Here is a 16,633-nt window from a genome sequence, read left to right as displayed (position 1 = left end):
GTTTAAAAAAAATTTTTTTAAGTGTTTATTTTAACCATAGCCAATTGGCAAAGTAATTGAAAATGTAGTTTCTTTTGTTGAGACCAATAATGCAAAAAGTCCCTTTTAGAAATACTCAAATGTAATTTTTTTTTAAATGTAATTATTTTAAGCTTTTATAAGATAATTGCTTTAAATCTACCTTATTGTTTTTTATAGGGAAAAAATCAATCCTATGTTAATACAAAATCTAGAATATATAATAGTAAGATTTATGTCATAATTTGGTTACTCTGGAATTCTGCAGTTGTTCATGCAAGTAACTTAGCATTTAGTAATTATTAAATCTTTTCTTTCCAAAGTGCAAGTTGGAATTGCTAAGCAAGAAAAGCCACAAAAAGTCACTAGCATTCTAATTTTTTATTTTTTGGCTTAAAGTTACTAATAATTGGGCAGTAGTTGTATTCATATTATGCTTACATGAGGCACAATTTATATAAAAGATATGAAGAAGGAACTTGTAGATAAAGCACAACAGAAAGTAGTAACAGTCTCAGTGGCTAATTGAAGCTTGCATTTGGCATTATGCAATATGTGGTCCCCTAGTTACCTAGTTACAGGGGAAAAAGAGAGACTAAACAGAAGATGACTTATAACTGAAGGGAAAAAGTAAATCTGGATAGGTAGATAGGAAGACAAATAGATTTATGCATGGGTGTAAATACACACACGTATATTTAGAGGCTTATAGTGGGTTTCATTTTATAAAGCTGTTAAAATTTTTTTTCCCTTGGGAGATTTTAACTGTTATAAACAATACTGTGCTGAACATTATTATACCTCTGAACACACGGACCATCATTTTGTTTAGGTAAATCCCTAAAAGATTTGCTGGATCCAGGGAGTGCATCTTTTTAAAATGTTGGGTAGCTCCCAAATTCATTTTATGAACCTCTCATAATTTTAATACTTAAACCTAATAAATATAAAACAAAAAACGTACACTACACTAATTTCTCATATGACTGTAGATTTCAGAACTTTAAATATTGACAAACAGAATCCAGAAGTATATCAGAAGAATGATATGTCAAGACTAAATGGAATTTATTATGGAAAGTAGGAGTGGTTCCAAGACAATATATGGCTCTATCAGTTAGCCAACAAGTCTTACGATATATCAAAGGACAGTGAAAAGGGGTTTGAAAAATCCAGCAGCCAATCCTCATTACAAAAACCCTATGTAAAACAGAGGTGAAGAGAACCTCTTAAATATAATAGACTGTTTAACAAAAAGCAGTAGTAAATTACAAACACTAATGTGATTTTAGTTAAAATAGAAAACTATCTAGATATGTCAACTTGTCACCTTCATTATGTATCATCAATGGGCAGGTCACAAATGAGACAAGAGAATGAGAACTCTTAAGGCTTTTGAAGCAGAGAGAACTCTTAGGTGACATGATTTTTATATTTAGAAGTAGTGAGAAACTCTCATAAGTTAACCTCCCAACCAAAAGAATCTGTTAGACTTAAAAGAATTTTGTGAGATGGCTGAATTTAAGGTAAGTATACAAAATGCATTAACTTTCCTCTATTGTGGCAAGTAGGGACTTTACACTAGAAATAATTGGAGGGGGAGAGGTTTCATTTTAAATAGTGGTAATACTGAACATGGGACTTCCCTGGTGGCTCAGCGGTAAAGAATCTGCCTACCAATTCAGGAGACATGGGTTTGATCCCTGGGTTGGGAAGATCCCCTGGAGAAGGAAATAACCCACTCCAGTATTCTTGACTGGGGAATCCCATGGATAGAGAGGCCTTGTGGGCTACAGTCCATGGGGTTGCAAAGAGTCAGACATGACTTAGTGACCAAACAACAAATATTGAACATAAACCTTAACAGGAAGTGCATGGGATTGTGAAAAAAGTGATGGATATCTTCTTAAACATAAAATAGTTTCTGAGCAAATGGAAAAGCATAGTGAATTCCATTTTAAAGTAGAAAGTTAAATTATATAAAAACTAAAATATGAATTTAATGCAGTTTGATTCGAATCCTGATAGTTTTTTTAATTGGTCAAAATTTTCACAAACTTTATATGAAAACCATGCTTGAAAAAACACTTAGAAAAATGTTTCTTAAAGTGGCGAGAGACAGTTGTATCGCTTGATAGCAGAAGATGCTTTACAGCCAGTGTAAAGTCATATCAGAGTGGTATCGTGCAGACAAATAGATCAGGAGAGCAGCATATCAAGTTCAGAATTATAGGAATATTTGTATACATGACAAGGTTATAATTTGGACAGGTATATAATAAAGGGTATTGATACAACTGATTTCTATCAACTGTGTCTACCATGTACTTAAACCAGTCCTCTGTCACATAGAGTGTATAGAAATGAACATCAAATGGATTAAAAATTTGTAAAATGACTAGAATTTTCAGAGAAAAGCATCTACATGTGTAGTTTAAGGGCAAGGGAAACCACCTTAAGACTGGAAACCCAGAAATTGTAAAAGAAAAAGATGGGCATTTTGCGGCATATCAATTATTTTAACTGTAGAATAAAACAAATAACCGTAAATAAAGGAAACTTACAAGTTAATAAGAAAAAACCACTCAGATAAAAAATATTAAAAGGTATTTACTCACGGAAAAAAATGGGTCTACAAACTTAGAGATATTTAGATTCAGCCAGAGAAATACAATTAAAGTAATGAGATATATTTTATGCTCATCAGACTGAAGACAAGAACTCTGTGCTTGTTGATGGTGATAATATGAAGGGAAACATCCTCATTTATTGTTCTTAGAAATGTAGATTATCACAGCCATTTTCAGAAAGCAATCTAATTATGTGTTAAAATTAAAAATATACAAACTTTACCTACTGTTCTCACTGCTGAGAATCTAAGAGAAATAGAAGCATCCAATGGAAATAGAAACATTAGCAGGTTAGAATATATGTACAATAATACTTCAACATTTTTAATGTGCTTGATCCTCCCCCCAAAAAGATAACAGCCTGGAAATAAAGAGATGGTCCAACATAGTGGAATGGCAGAGTAAATTATGTTGTATCCGTATCAAGGGATAGTATGCAACCATTTAAAAGAATGGTGAGCAGTTTACCAGTTGACTTTGAAGGATTTCTATAAGTCATTGATGTTGAAAAGAACCACATGCAGAAAACTGTGTGTGCATTTTCATTCCATTCTCATAGAACAGTGACCAAATAAAACCCCTCCATGTGTGTCTGTGTATGTATTTATCTGAATCTGTGGAATAACATGACTGGAAAAAATTTAAAAGGGGTACCTCCTATGTTTGCATAATTTACTTCAGAGGGATGGGGGAGTCCTGATATAGGTATGGAGTCAAATATTGGGAGAGTTGCTTGGGAAAGAAAGAGTGAAATTTTTAAAAACAAAGCATAAAATACCAAATTTATGCATGTATGAAGAAATATATACATAAATAAAGAAATTACAATTTTTTTTTAAAATTCAGAAGTCAATTGAAAACAACTGTCAATGATAAGCTTACTGAAAACAATCAGCAGGCACTTCACGGTAGGTGAAATTGTGGCCCCAGAAGTAATGTAGGACACACTGAGGAGGATGCTAACTGGATTAAAATCATTCCTTTGTAGCCATTCTCATTAAAGGTTATTACCAGTTCCTCAGTTTTGGGGAACTGGAGACTGATAATAAAATTAGTAACCTGTTCGTAGGTCTCCAAAACCAAGCCAAACCTGACTCCAGCAGGATATTAGAAGATGAATTTTCCCCCCCAACTGGGTAGCTGAATGTTATACTGGGAGAAAATGAGATCCACTGATGTAAACTGAATAAGACCACCCTCACTGTCTTTATAGTCTAATTATTTGAAGTATTTTAGCTATGCCATATGGTTAGATCAGTTGCTTGGAGTAGAATTTTATAGTTTTAAAGAAAAAGCTTAAGGAATGTATATTAATATGACAGTGTATTTAAGTACTATTTTTTAAAGTTTTTTTTTTTTCCTTTTTTTTTTTCCCCAAAATTCATTGTATCATCGAAGGTACTGATAACAGAACATGGTGACCTGGGAAATGGAAAGTTTTTGGATCCAAAAAACAGAATCTCTTTCAAATTTGATCACTTAAGAAAGGAAGCAACTGATCCAAGACCACATGAAGCAGAAAATGCAATTGAATCATGGAGAACTTCAGTAGAAACTGCTCTACGAGCTTATGTAAAAGAACATTATCCGAATGGAGTCTGCACTGTGAGTCATCCAATGTGCACTTTTTTCTTTTGTCCTATGTAAATATGACAAGTGTTTTTGTAATATCTTGAAATTTATACTAACTTACAGAATAGACATTTAGTAACAATATTTCTTTTTTTGAAGTAAATACTTCTGAGAATGTTTACTAGTTTTTTCAAGAAACTTTAAATAGTAAATCTGTTGTAATCATTAAAAATGGAAAAATGGTTGTACCTTGAATTAAAGTCAAGTAGTAATTCTCATACGTTGGTTAGAGGAACATGATATGAGATTCTTTAATCTCATGTTCATGACTCATCTCCATCAGCTTACAGCAAACTTCTTTTCCTTAAATTACAAGATCTTAAATAAAATTATTGGAAGTAAAATCTTTTCCTTGTGTGTTTTATAACCAAATTTCTTATATTTTTAATGTGGTTTTTTTCATAGATTTAACCTGCTTTTTATTTTCAGGATAAAATAATGATATAGTAGGAGTACTTTTCTTTTCCTTCATAAAAGTGTACCTAGTATGCTTTTTAGTCCCCTGCATTTGTGCTTCTGTGATCTTGTCCATAACCAATGATCTTCTGAAATGCAAATCAAATTATGAAAATCTGCATAAAATTCTTCAAAGATTTTGCATTGCACTTCGGAAAGAGTCCAGACTTCTGGACATGGCTTTCAAGGCTCTGTGAACCTGGCCTCTGCCTACCAGTCTAAGAAGACTGTACATCTTGGTTAATACCTTCTGTCCCAACTTTGTTATTATTACCAATAGCCACCCCATTTCACTCTTAGAAGATGCCTGACTAGGAAAGAAATTCATATGGTTCCCTTAAGTATCTAACTCAGTAATTATTTGAAAAGTATAGCACCATGACCTGAAATACCGTACAGGTTCTTTCAGTTATAAGCATGTTGACTAGGATTCTTTTGGAAGAATAACACAAGGATAAGGTGGTATGGTTGAGTTAAAGTCCTCACTTGTCCCCGGGGGATTGAAAGACACAAATTATTCATTACTTTTAAAACAGTTGGCAAGAAATCAAATATTAAAACATCATCAACCCATTACAGGCATTCTCTTAGTGAACTTTCTCAGTTATAAGTAAATTAACTTTCTCGCTTCTGTCTCAGTACTTTTTTATTTTAAATGTCTAGAGAAATGACAACCCCTGAGATTGTGAAATGTTTTTGAACATATGAGGGTACAATTGGTTTTTTCCCAATAGGTTGTACTTCATCTGTTGTGTGCTATTTTATGTTTCACTAAGAATCTGTGATTCGATGTATAAGTACTTGTTTTCCTACCTACTATATTGGAGTGATGACCTACTTTGTATTCTTTTATATGTTCTTGCCACAGTTCTGTACAGTTTTCAATATTTTATAGATGTTTAAAGTTGGACATTCTGTGGACCTAAATTCACTCTTGTGTTTATTTTCTCTACCAATAAGGTATATGGTAAAAAAATAGATGGACAGCAAACCATTATTGCATGCATAGAAAGCCATCAGTTTCAAGCAAAAAACTTTTGGTAAGTTAAATTTTGTTTTGGGGAATTATGACCTTGCTTATATTCTTTGTAGTTCTTGCTTTGTTGATTGGGCTTATACCTTGTTTGTGTATTATTGACTAAGAACAGTACAGTATAAAACTTCAGCCTTTTGATATGAGAGAAATAACTGTTCTGTATTCCACCCAATCATTTAAAGGTAGCAGTAAATCTGTTGACACTCAGTGAAAAAAAGGTGGGAGAGGGAGGAGTAGTTTTTAGACTACCAAGCAGCATTCTAAGGGAACATGTGTGCCTATGACCAGACCAGTTGGCAGGCCCATATGTTCATCCTGAAAAGGGATTGTTCCTGAATGAGACTTAACATGGGGGAGGAAGACAGAGATACTTAATAAAGTGAAGGATGATCATTTTTGTGTGTGAACTTTAATGACGCTGAAGTAGATGTTTTCATATGGATTTCTTTGTGCCTGGTTGGCCAATATGAGAAAATAATGACATGTTTTGTACAGTGAGACGAATTACAATCATGCCTTATAATTTTTGTACAAATCATTTGATTATGCCTTGTAAAAGTCCAGCTCTCCAAAATACTGGTTTTCCCTACTCATCTTGAAAGTGAAAGTGAAGTTACTCAGTCATGTCCGAATCTCTGTGACTCTGTGGACTGTAGCCTACCAGGCACCTCTATCCATGGGATTTCCCAGGCAAGAATACTGGAGTGGGTTGTCATTTTCTTCTTCAGAGGATCTTCCAACCCAGGGATCGAACCCGGGTCTCCCGCATTATAGGCAGACGCTTTACCGTATGAGCCCCCAGGAAGTCCTATTCATATTAGACTTTTATTCATCAAGTTGTTGGGCCTTTTTATTCTTAGACAATCCTATTTCTGAGATCTTTCCTGTTTTAAAATTCTGTGGCTCTCCAAGACTTTAAGTTCGGAATTGAATGAAATCTTTACTCTTATCCCCATTTTTTGATAACACATGCTAAGCCCTTAAGAATAAGTATGGTTATAATATTTACCTGAAGTATTTTAGCCTTTGACTTGTTAGCCGAGTTGGTTGATGGTTTGTTAAGGGTACAATAGCATGTATCAGTAACCCCTGTGGACCAGTTTTATCCATGGTCCAAGGTTGCTCTACTGCTTAACCATCACAGAAATAAATGTAAGGTTACAGGAACATTTGGAGGAAAGCAGATCCGTTATCACTGAAGGAAAATCAATTCAATTTGTAGACATATGCCTTCTTGACAAGCTGAAGTTTCCTAGTTCTGTTGTATTAACTTACTTGTATGGCATTAATATAAATGTGTTTTGTCCATTTTGGGCCTAAAAATTTGTCGCATTGATTTACCAGTATCTTAAGAAATAGATCTTCACAAAATCGCTATTAATTTATGGTGTTTGTGCCAGGATACTTACAATGAAATCAATCTTGTTGAGATTTGGACTCATAACTCAGTTTTAGTTTAGAATATATTGAGAGATGTTATAGTAAAGTTACTAGTTTATAAATATAGTAAATTTACTAGTTTTCAGAAATACAGTTTGTGTCATCATATATAAAATGAAAATTATGTCCTTGAATTTTCTAGTCTGTTTCACTTCACATATCTAAATTTTTTTCTAAACTACTGTGAACATTATATTATTGAAGCTAAAATCACTTCCACTTTTTGGAAAAGATAATTTTGTATGACATTCTAAAGTACTAGACATCACATATCACAATATCCTCACTAAAATCTAAATATTTTGGTACAATGAAATTACTTCAGTTCACCTCAGATACAGATAGAATAAAGATCAGAAGAGTCTAGTCATGGACATTTCTTAGATTTCACTAGAGACATTCTTTTCTTGATCTCTACTGTTTTGGTAATGTCCAGCAGTATTGGGGGCTTAATAAATGTTTGTTGAATAAATTCACATTTGTAATTAAAGCATTAATAGAAGAGAAGGGAAGAATATAATCAAAGTCCAAGAAATCTTGACTATTCCGTTGATGAAAGGGTACTGTCTACACAGTGCAATATACTGTTACTGTGTATATATATAGTAATATATATATATAGTATATATGCATAGTATAGTATATATATATATAGTAATGCCTTTGGAAGGATCTTTTGAAACAGCTCTCAAAGTGGTACCATTGCTTGATTTGTAATTCCTTTTTTTTTTCCCTCTTCACAATCAGTGGTGATATGTGCATATTGCCATTATAAATCAGAATTGTGTATGCTTAGACCTCACTAGTTGTTGATACTAATACCTAGATAAGAGGAATAACCTCTTTTGGAATTGTGGAATAAAAATGAATAGATCTAAGTTCTTTTTCCAAAATGACTGAATTGAGTCACTCAAAATCAGAACATGTTACAAAGTTGTCTTTTATTTTGTAGAACACATGCTTTGTACTAATTATAGTACTTCTCAAATAAGTGTTGATTTTAGGTTTGAGAGTGCTATCACACTGTAGGTTTTTGTGATGGGTCAGATTTCAAGACTATTGAAGGGAACCCAGAAATAATTCTGTAGCAAAGCCAGTATAATGACCCATTAGCTCTGTAACTATTTACATATTGTTTAAAAAAAAAAAAAAACTGGTAAGTTTACATATCAGGATATGTCTTTAGCATGCAAACAGCAAATAGAACTTGAAAGCAAAGAAGTTGCTATGAAAAAGATGTCAGGAAAAAATAAAATCATTATCTGAGAGACAAAAATAAAATCATTATCTGAGAGACAAAAATAAATAACATGCTTGTTGCTTGTTTGTAATGTCACAGTTTCCTACCATTAATCTGTACTGATTTTTATACCAAATATCATTTTGAAATCTGTACCTTTTATGTGGAAACTAAATCTCAAATTAGAAAAGAAAAAAAATCTGATACTTATAACCCTTCTCCTTCCAAGTATCAAAATCTCCCTAAGAATGTTGAACTGTCATCCATTCTTTTAAAACTATGTACTTAGTATCATTCAGTGGATGGTAAACTTGTGAGAGCCCTTGATAATCTGAATATTTATTCAGTTTTTTCTTAATTAAGGCATAAGTGAGAAAATTGATGTAGTTTTGAACTGTATTTTAAGCCTTAGAATTCTGAAATTGCATCCATTATGTAGATCCTTATCAGTCAGGTGAAGATTAAATTAAATGTAGCTCATAACTAAACTTAACCTCTTGATTCTTTTGAATATTTCAGTGATTAAAAAAATGAATATACATCATCCATCCCCCACACTCTGTCATTATGTAGCGTAAATTTAAGTCTGGAATTTAAATAATTTAAAATTTATTCAAATATTTTCCCTACCTTATTTACAGCTGCTGTTTTTATTTTTAAGGAATGGTCGTTGGAGGTCAGAGTGGAAGTTTACAATCACTCCTTCAACCACTCAGGTGGTTGGCATCTTGAAAATTCAGGTATGAAATAAATTAGTTTGCTCATGTCTAGATGATTCTGAGCGGAGAAACAACTAACTCATGTATTTTCATAGTGCCCAGTAGCTATTTCTTCCCCAGGTCTTTGTTTACAGAGGCAATGGGGGAAAAAGTAGTGCTGATTTTATCTTTTAAATAACCTTGCAGTTCATTCCCTAGTCATCAGAAATCTGCAGGAGTAGTTGACCGATTCTAAACACAGCTAAGATTAGATCCGATCATTTGGGCTGCTCTTTATACAGTTTGTTCATCCAAGCATCTTCTGAGTTGAGTTGCGCTGTTCTTTAAAATTGGGGTGGAGTTGAATGAAGTATAATATTAATATATGTGTGTGTGTAGATGTATAAATATATATATTAATACATGTACATGTTATATATATCTTAAGTATCTTCTGTACTCATATTTCGCTTATGTGAAACCCACTAGAACTGACTCAATGTAAGCTCACATGTTTATGTAGAAGAAATCTGATAACTAAGAGGATTAGAATATAAATAGTATTAAATAAGTTACAGAGAGATACTGACTGGTCTCCTCTTGGTTCACTTATTTATTCGATAACATTTATTATATCACGAAACTGTCATGAAAGGTATTGTGCTAAGAGCCGTAAAGGAGTAAAGTTGGATCAAACACACTGCTCTATTATTTGACTCCAGAATATATTATTTCTAAGCTTATGTCCTATTACTTTTATGTCTTGATGTGACTGTCCCTTAAGGGCTAGAGAATAGAAATTATGAACATGGATTCTGAAACCACATTGCCTGAGTTTGAATCCCAGCTCTTATCAGTTGAGTAACATTGGGAAGTCATTTAAGCTTTTATTTCCTCATCAGCTAAGAAAAAAAAAAAAAGGAAGAAAAATAGTAGTAATGGAATAGCTCATACAGTTTGAAAATGAGTTAATATGGGCAAAGTGGTTAGAACAGAGCCAGGCATAAAGTGTTAATTAATGTTACCTGTTATTGTTGACATTATTCTTTCCTTCAGTCAGACCTCAAAAGCTCTCACCTGCATAATTTCTGAGATGGTGCCCCTGTTGGGCTAAAGCTTGTTAAGAATAAGGATTGTCTGGTTCTATCTTCAGCACTTAACATGATGCCTAGCATATAATGTTTACATGATTTTGTTAATTTGCTGGAGCCTTTGTCATCTCCTAATCCATTTTAGAGCTTCCCTGGTGGCTCAGATGGTAAAGAATCTGCCTGCAATGCAGGAGACCTGGGTTCAATCCCTGCATTGGGAAGATCACCTGTAGAAGGGAATGGCAACCCACTCCAGTAGTCGTGCCTGGAGAATGCGGTGGACAGAGGAGCTTGGCAGGCTGCAGTCCATGGGGTCACAGAGTCAGACACAACTGAGCAATTAATGCACACAATCTATTTTTTTACATTGCCATCAGAAAGATGATTTTTTTTAATTTAAATCTGGATATGTACTTGCCTCTTGAAACCATTTTAGTGGTACATTCACCTGCTAAATATTCCAGACAATACTGCATAGCATACACGGCCTACTGTTGACTTGTCCCCTACCTGTGTATTCTGTCAGCCACTCCTCTTCCTCCTCAAACTCACACATGCCAGTCCTAGGTACCTGTAGGCCTTTCTAAAGTATACTCTTCTCTAAGCTTAAGTTGCTTCATCTTCCCTAGTCCGTTATACTCATTTTACTAAACCCAAGAACAATGTCACCTCTTTTATGAAGTCCTTTTTTTAAGTTTCAGAGAGAGTCTGGAGTATTGCTAATATATTTTGTACATACCTCTTACTGTGTTGTGTTGAAATACAAGGTCAGGGATTGTCTTTTAAAAAGCTTTATGTTTCTGTAACCTCCTGTAGTAGCAGTCGTCTATATTTAATTAATGTTTATTGAATAAATTCATGTCTTTGGATTTGAGGGGTTAAATGGGTAGTGGAAATACACAGAAGATGACTGGTGTTGGGAGAGAACATTATGAGTTCAGTTTTGGAAATCAAGTTTAGATACTGGTAGAGCATCTGTGAGGTAAGGATGTCCTGCAGTCCAGTCAGTGGAGGGCTTGCCTGAGTAACTGCAGGAATTGCTGCCTAGTTCCTCACTAGCCTGAAGGCGGGAAGATACTCACTGAAGTTTAAAAGGTCAGGAGCTCAGCAGAGAAGACTGGGTTAGAGCCGAAATTGGTAGTCATCTGCATTGGTGTGATTGTTGAAGCCATGCGGATCTTGATAACTCCTGAAACGTGGTCACTGTAATTTCTTTTTCTAATAGGTTCATTATTATGAAGATGGTAATGTTCAACTAGTGAGTCATAAAGATATACAAGATTCCTTAACAGTGTCTGTAAGTAATTAATTCCAAAATAAAAGTTAAACAACCTAATACTTCTATCAAATCATAACAGTTTTGGAATTAACATTTAAAATAGTATTTCTACTGTAGATTTAAGTATTTTCGGATAGAGGAAAGATGGTAAGTACTTGGAAATTGGTACCTAACTTTTTTTTTTAAGCAGCTTTGTTTAAAGAGATACATTTCACCATTTAGTGCACCCATTTAAAGTATAAAATTTATTTATTTGTAGGTATATTAACAGGGTTGTACAACAGTCACCACAGTCTTATTTACAACATTTTCATCCTCCAAAAACCCAGTGTACCCATTAGCAGTTCCTGTTCCCTCCTACCAGCCCTTCCCCCAAGCCCCTCTCAACCCTAAGCCACAATGAATCTACTTTCTGACTCTATGGATTGTCCTATTCTGGACATTTTATATAAATGGAATCCTAAAATATGTGTTTTTTCATGATTGGCTTTTTTACCTAGCATGATATTTTCATGGTTCACCCTGTGAGAGATGTCAGTATTTCTGTCCATTTTATTGCCAAATAATAACCCATATACCATTATATATTTATCAGTTGATGGGCATGTGTCTTGTTTTTCAGTTTTTGTGCTGTGAACCTTCATGTACCATTTTTTGTGTAGAAATTGTTTTAATTTCTCTTCAGTATATACAGGGTGGTGGCTTTAGGTTGGTCAAGCCTTTTGAAGAACTGCCAGACTGCTTCCAAAGTGGCTGAACTAGCTCACTTCCTGTCAGTTGTAGTTTCTCCACATCCTCACCAAAATTTGTCTACCTGTTTTGTTACAGCTATCCTAGTTAGTATTAATCGTACCTTATTGTGATTTTTATTTATATTTCCCTGATGGATAATGATATTGGGCCTATTTTTGTGTATTTATTGGTCATTTGAATAGCTTCTTTGGAAAAATGTCTTTTCAGATCTTTTGTTTATTTTTTGATTAGTTATTTGTATTTTTTTGTTGTAATTGTTGCTTATGTATCCTGATACAAGTTGTGTGTCAGATATATGATGTACAGATACAGATTGACTGTCTTTTCACTTTCTTGGTAGTATCATTTGCAGAACAGAAGTAACTAGTTTTGATGGGGTTCAGTTTGTTTTTTCTTTTGTTACTTGTGCTTTTGGAATATTAGTAGAAACTATCACCTAACCCAGGATCATGAAGATTTACTCCAGTGTTTTCTTCTAAGAATTTTATGGTTTTAGCTCTTAAACTAAGGTCTGTGATCCTGTACTTAACTTTTAAGCCCTATGGTATTTTTTTCCCCTCTATTTGGATTAAGATTTAATGAAGTTTCTCTTGTTCAGCTTTCAAATTCTAGAAATTTTGAACTTAAGTTTTTTTTCTTGCAAAGTTCTTTCACACATTCTTTTCATTGCAGATACAACTATGTCTTTGTGGAATTTTTTTCTCCCCAGAGTAGTAATAATATAATACATTAATAATAACATTTCTGATAAACATTTGTATTGTATACCTAAAGCCATTCTTGTATTGTAAACATCAACTACTAATACTCAAAAATTTACAAATTTTTTTTAAGTTTAATTTTAAGAAAGCATTTAATATTAAGAAACATGTGAGACTATATTAGGCCAGATTCTGTCTGAAAAGAAATGAAAACTGTGGGATTTGGGGCTTTTCTTTCTTTTTTCTTTGCTTTTGTTGTTGTTTCAGTTTTTTGTTCACACTAAGGTGATTTCTGGTTTCTTGCTAAATGGTATTCCTGCAAAATTTGCCAGGAAAGATAATTACTGATGTCTGATTTTCTATAAGGCAGTCTCAATATAGTTCTGTGTCATGAGTATCTATGTAAAGTTACTTTTGTAGCAGGGTACTTGGTACTGTCTTCTTTGAGATTGAGTAAAAATTCTTCCTAAGAGAGATTTGTCTGCAAAATCATAGACTGGAGTTGTGCAAGATCTGGTTGTAGTAATTAAACTTGGCTAGTATGCCAGTTTGTGCTGCTTGTTTTAGGAATTACTTTTTTACTTCATCTTAGAGGATTTTCATTTGTTGTTTTATTGTTTTTGGATAGAAAAAATGTGCCCAATATATAAGTAATATATATAAAGAAGATATAGATAATTTTGTTAACATTTATTTATAAAAAAGTCTCACTTTCCATTAGCATTTACTATTAGGAAAAATACAAGGACACATTATATTGAAATGTTTTAAAAAATTTCCAGAAAATATTTAAACACTAAATTTAAAAATATGCTTTTTCTAATTGGTAATATTTTTTTAATGTATCATTATGGTGGTGAATATTGTTCAGTAAGTATTTGGCATATAGTCATTAATTAGAAATCTGTGACTAATTTCTTATCTGTAATGATTATCTATTGACATGTTTGTATTATAATTGAATTTTTCATCAGCATGCATTACTAAGATTTCACTTTCTTTAACCAGGGAACACTATAAACACACTCATTCTATAGATGTAAAATGTTTTTGCCTAATTGTCTTGGAATTTAGAATAGTTGATCTTACAGTATTTTTCCCTTTGTCATAATTTCTACCTGTGTTATTTAAATTGTACAAATCATTAACAGGACATCTATTGACATACCTATTTAAAAGTTAATAGTGATGTAGTTTTAAGTTACTATTTTATTTCTTTTGATTTTGTTTTTCATTCAGAATGAGGTGCAGACAGCAAAAGAATTTATAAAGATTGTAGAGGCTGCAGAAAATGAATACCAGGTATGAGTTTCAAAAATATTAAATAATCTATGTTTGCTTATAAATATTGGCACTGAAATTTTAATTTCAGTCATAAGCTTGAACTTTTTCATCATTTCACTATAATAAGATAGTCTTTTTTCATTTTAGTTCAAGTGAAGACTTGTGAAAATGTAGCAAAAACTCAGTTTTAGCCAACTGTAATTTCTGAGAACTGGTCAAAATAGACCCAAGATTTTAGATGGCTATTTTGTTTCTGACAAGAAATTCTAATATAGGAGGTATTTCCCAGAACAGTTAGATTATATGTGATCTGCTTAGATCGTAGTTCATTTTATACTCTGCTTTTTATAATACATCTTTATCAGCTTCTAAACTGCATTCTTGAATTTAAGCATTTATGTATTGGACATGTTTCCACTCCTTGCAAACAGTAATTTGTGAAATTGTTCTGAGAGAAATAGTAAAATAGATCCAAAATGAGAACACACAGAAAATTAATTTATAATTTCATTTTATTAAATTTAATTATTCAAAATGATTATAAGCTTTTTCTTTTAGCTGCTTTTAAATAGCTATTAAAACCATTTTGGGATTTTTACTTGACTTTTTAAAAACAATGAAACAGGCTTCTTAAATAAGGTGTTTCCTAAAATATCTATGTGTTTTCTACATTGTTCTGTTCCTTTTATTTCTTTAAACTTTTAACTACTGTTTTTCCTAGACTGCCATCAGTGAGAATTACCAGACGATGTCAGACACTACTTTCAAAGCCTTACGTCGACAGTTGCCAGTTACACGCACTAAGATTGATTGGAACAAGATCCTTAGTTACAAGATTGGAAAAGAGATGCAGAATGCATAAGATGAACATTGCATGACCGGATCATTTTAGTGTCTTTGCGTTAAAAAAAAAAATCATTGCAAAAGTATTCAAAACTGTCAAGCTACCCAGTCAGAGGGCTGTTGCCATTTAAAATCACTGTAATTAATTAGTTTGGTTAGAGCACAAAGCTTAGCTAATCAACCTTTTTTTAAAATTTCTTTTATTCAGAGAAGATTGAAAATCAGTTTAGTTTAAATGTCTTTTACTTTCTGTTATGTCTTTCTTTCTTACAATGAAGACATGATTCCTGTAGTTTAATGTCAAAAGTTTTTGAAGTGTTTGAAAAATGTTTTACACTGTAACCCTAAAGTTGTTGTCTTCTGGTCTATGAAGTGGGTAACTGTTGCTCTTTGCCCAGTCCTTTTTAATGGGGTCAATAATGGACATTCTAGTATAAGGTGGTTGATGGATTTAGCCATATATGCTGCTAAAGAAATTGTCTACCTTTCTCCCCTCACCTCTTTCATTTATGTAAGATTGAGATTAGAGGGAAAGCATTTTCTATATCAATTGTGTTTAAACCTTTCAAGAAGGTTATTTAGCTAGCTTAGTGTTTAACTGAACTTTTTTTAAACAAGGCCAAGGTCTAATGCTGTTTTGAGATTCTGAATTAAATGAAAATTCTTATTTCAGAAATGCATTTAATGCTTTTTTTTCCCTTGTGACAGTTATGCAAATTAGCTTGGATTCCATATGTCCCTGAGTTATTTTTATCATAAAGCCACAAATGTATTATAACAAGGCAAATTGTAATATATATAATCCTGAACTCATGACCATGTCTCAGTTTATTTTTTTCTTGGAGTGAAAAGTACTGAAATTCAATGTGACATTAAAATGAAAAATTTCGTATTTATTTGAGTATAAAAGTCACTTACCAGTGAATCATATACTATTTTAAAATACTTTCTTTGGATATTTGTGATTCTTTACTGGTTGTAAATTAGACAAGCTGGGAGTACATATGGTGTGCAGTGAGGTCTAAATTTTTCCATCTTCCTATGCATCATAAGCATGTTTGTAATATTTTAAAAAATACATTTACTGATGCTACAGGAATTTCAAGCCTGTGGTGAATGTTAGTATTTACTATAGGGAGGGTGGATTTGTGGTTTCATTGAATTGAGTTATTGCTTATTATACTCCAGTGGAATTCTTTCCTCACATACTCCTGTGGATGTCTGGGCCTGGAAATGTTTTTTTTAAAAACACCACTTTTATTATGTACAATAAAATATTTCATTAGCTTGAGTTGTATAGATTTTAAAAATTCTCTCAATGAAAGCATGTTGTTTAATTTCTTTTTAAAAAATCACAGTTGGGCTTTGAAAGCATTAAGAATATAAACATACATAAAATTATGACACTTCTGGTTAGATTGTTTTTTTCTAGCTTTAAAATACAAGTTTTCTCATATTGAGGTTCCAGAAGAAAATGAATTAATAGTGCTAATAATCTATTCCCTTTTTTAAAACACATTTTCAAAAGTCTA

At 32.7% G+C, this 16,633-nt stretch overlaps 1 protein-coding gene across 1 annotated transcript in view; it reads left to right on the top strand.

The window, feature by feature from the left end:
- Positions 1-16,392, top strand: part of CAPZA2 (capping actin protein of muscle Z-line subunit alpha 2) — a 54,831-nt gene extending 38,439 nt beyond the window's left edge. The window contains exons 5-10 of the mRNA XM_061165303.1: positions 4,047-4,253; positions 5,697-5,776; positions 9,114-9,192; positions 11,467-11,538; positions 14,214-14,276; positions 14,980-16,392. Of these exons, the coding sequence (XP_061021286.1) occupies positions 4,047-4,253; positions 5,697-5,776; positions 9,114-9,192; positions 11,467-11,538; positions 14,214-14,276; positions 14,980-15,120 (642 nt within the window). The 3' untranslated portion in view covers positions 15,121-16,392. The remainder of the gene's footprint in view (positions 1-4,046; positions 4,254-5,696; positions 5,777-9,113; positions 9,193-11,466; positions 11,539-14,213; positions 14,277-14,979) is intronic.
- The last annotated feature ends 241 nt before the right edge of the window (positions 16,393-16,633 follow it).

This window comes from Dama dama, chromosome 18, assembly GCF_033118175.1.
Source record: "Dama dama isolate Ldn47 chromosome 18, ASM3311817v1, whole genome shotgun sequence".
Taxonomy (NCBI): Eukaryota; Metazoa; Chordata; class Mammalia; order Artiodactyla; family Cervidae; genus Dama; species Dama dama.
The sequence above is the reverse complement of the archived record's forward strand: the minus strand, read 5'-3'. Positions and strand labels throughout refer to the sequence as shown.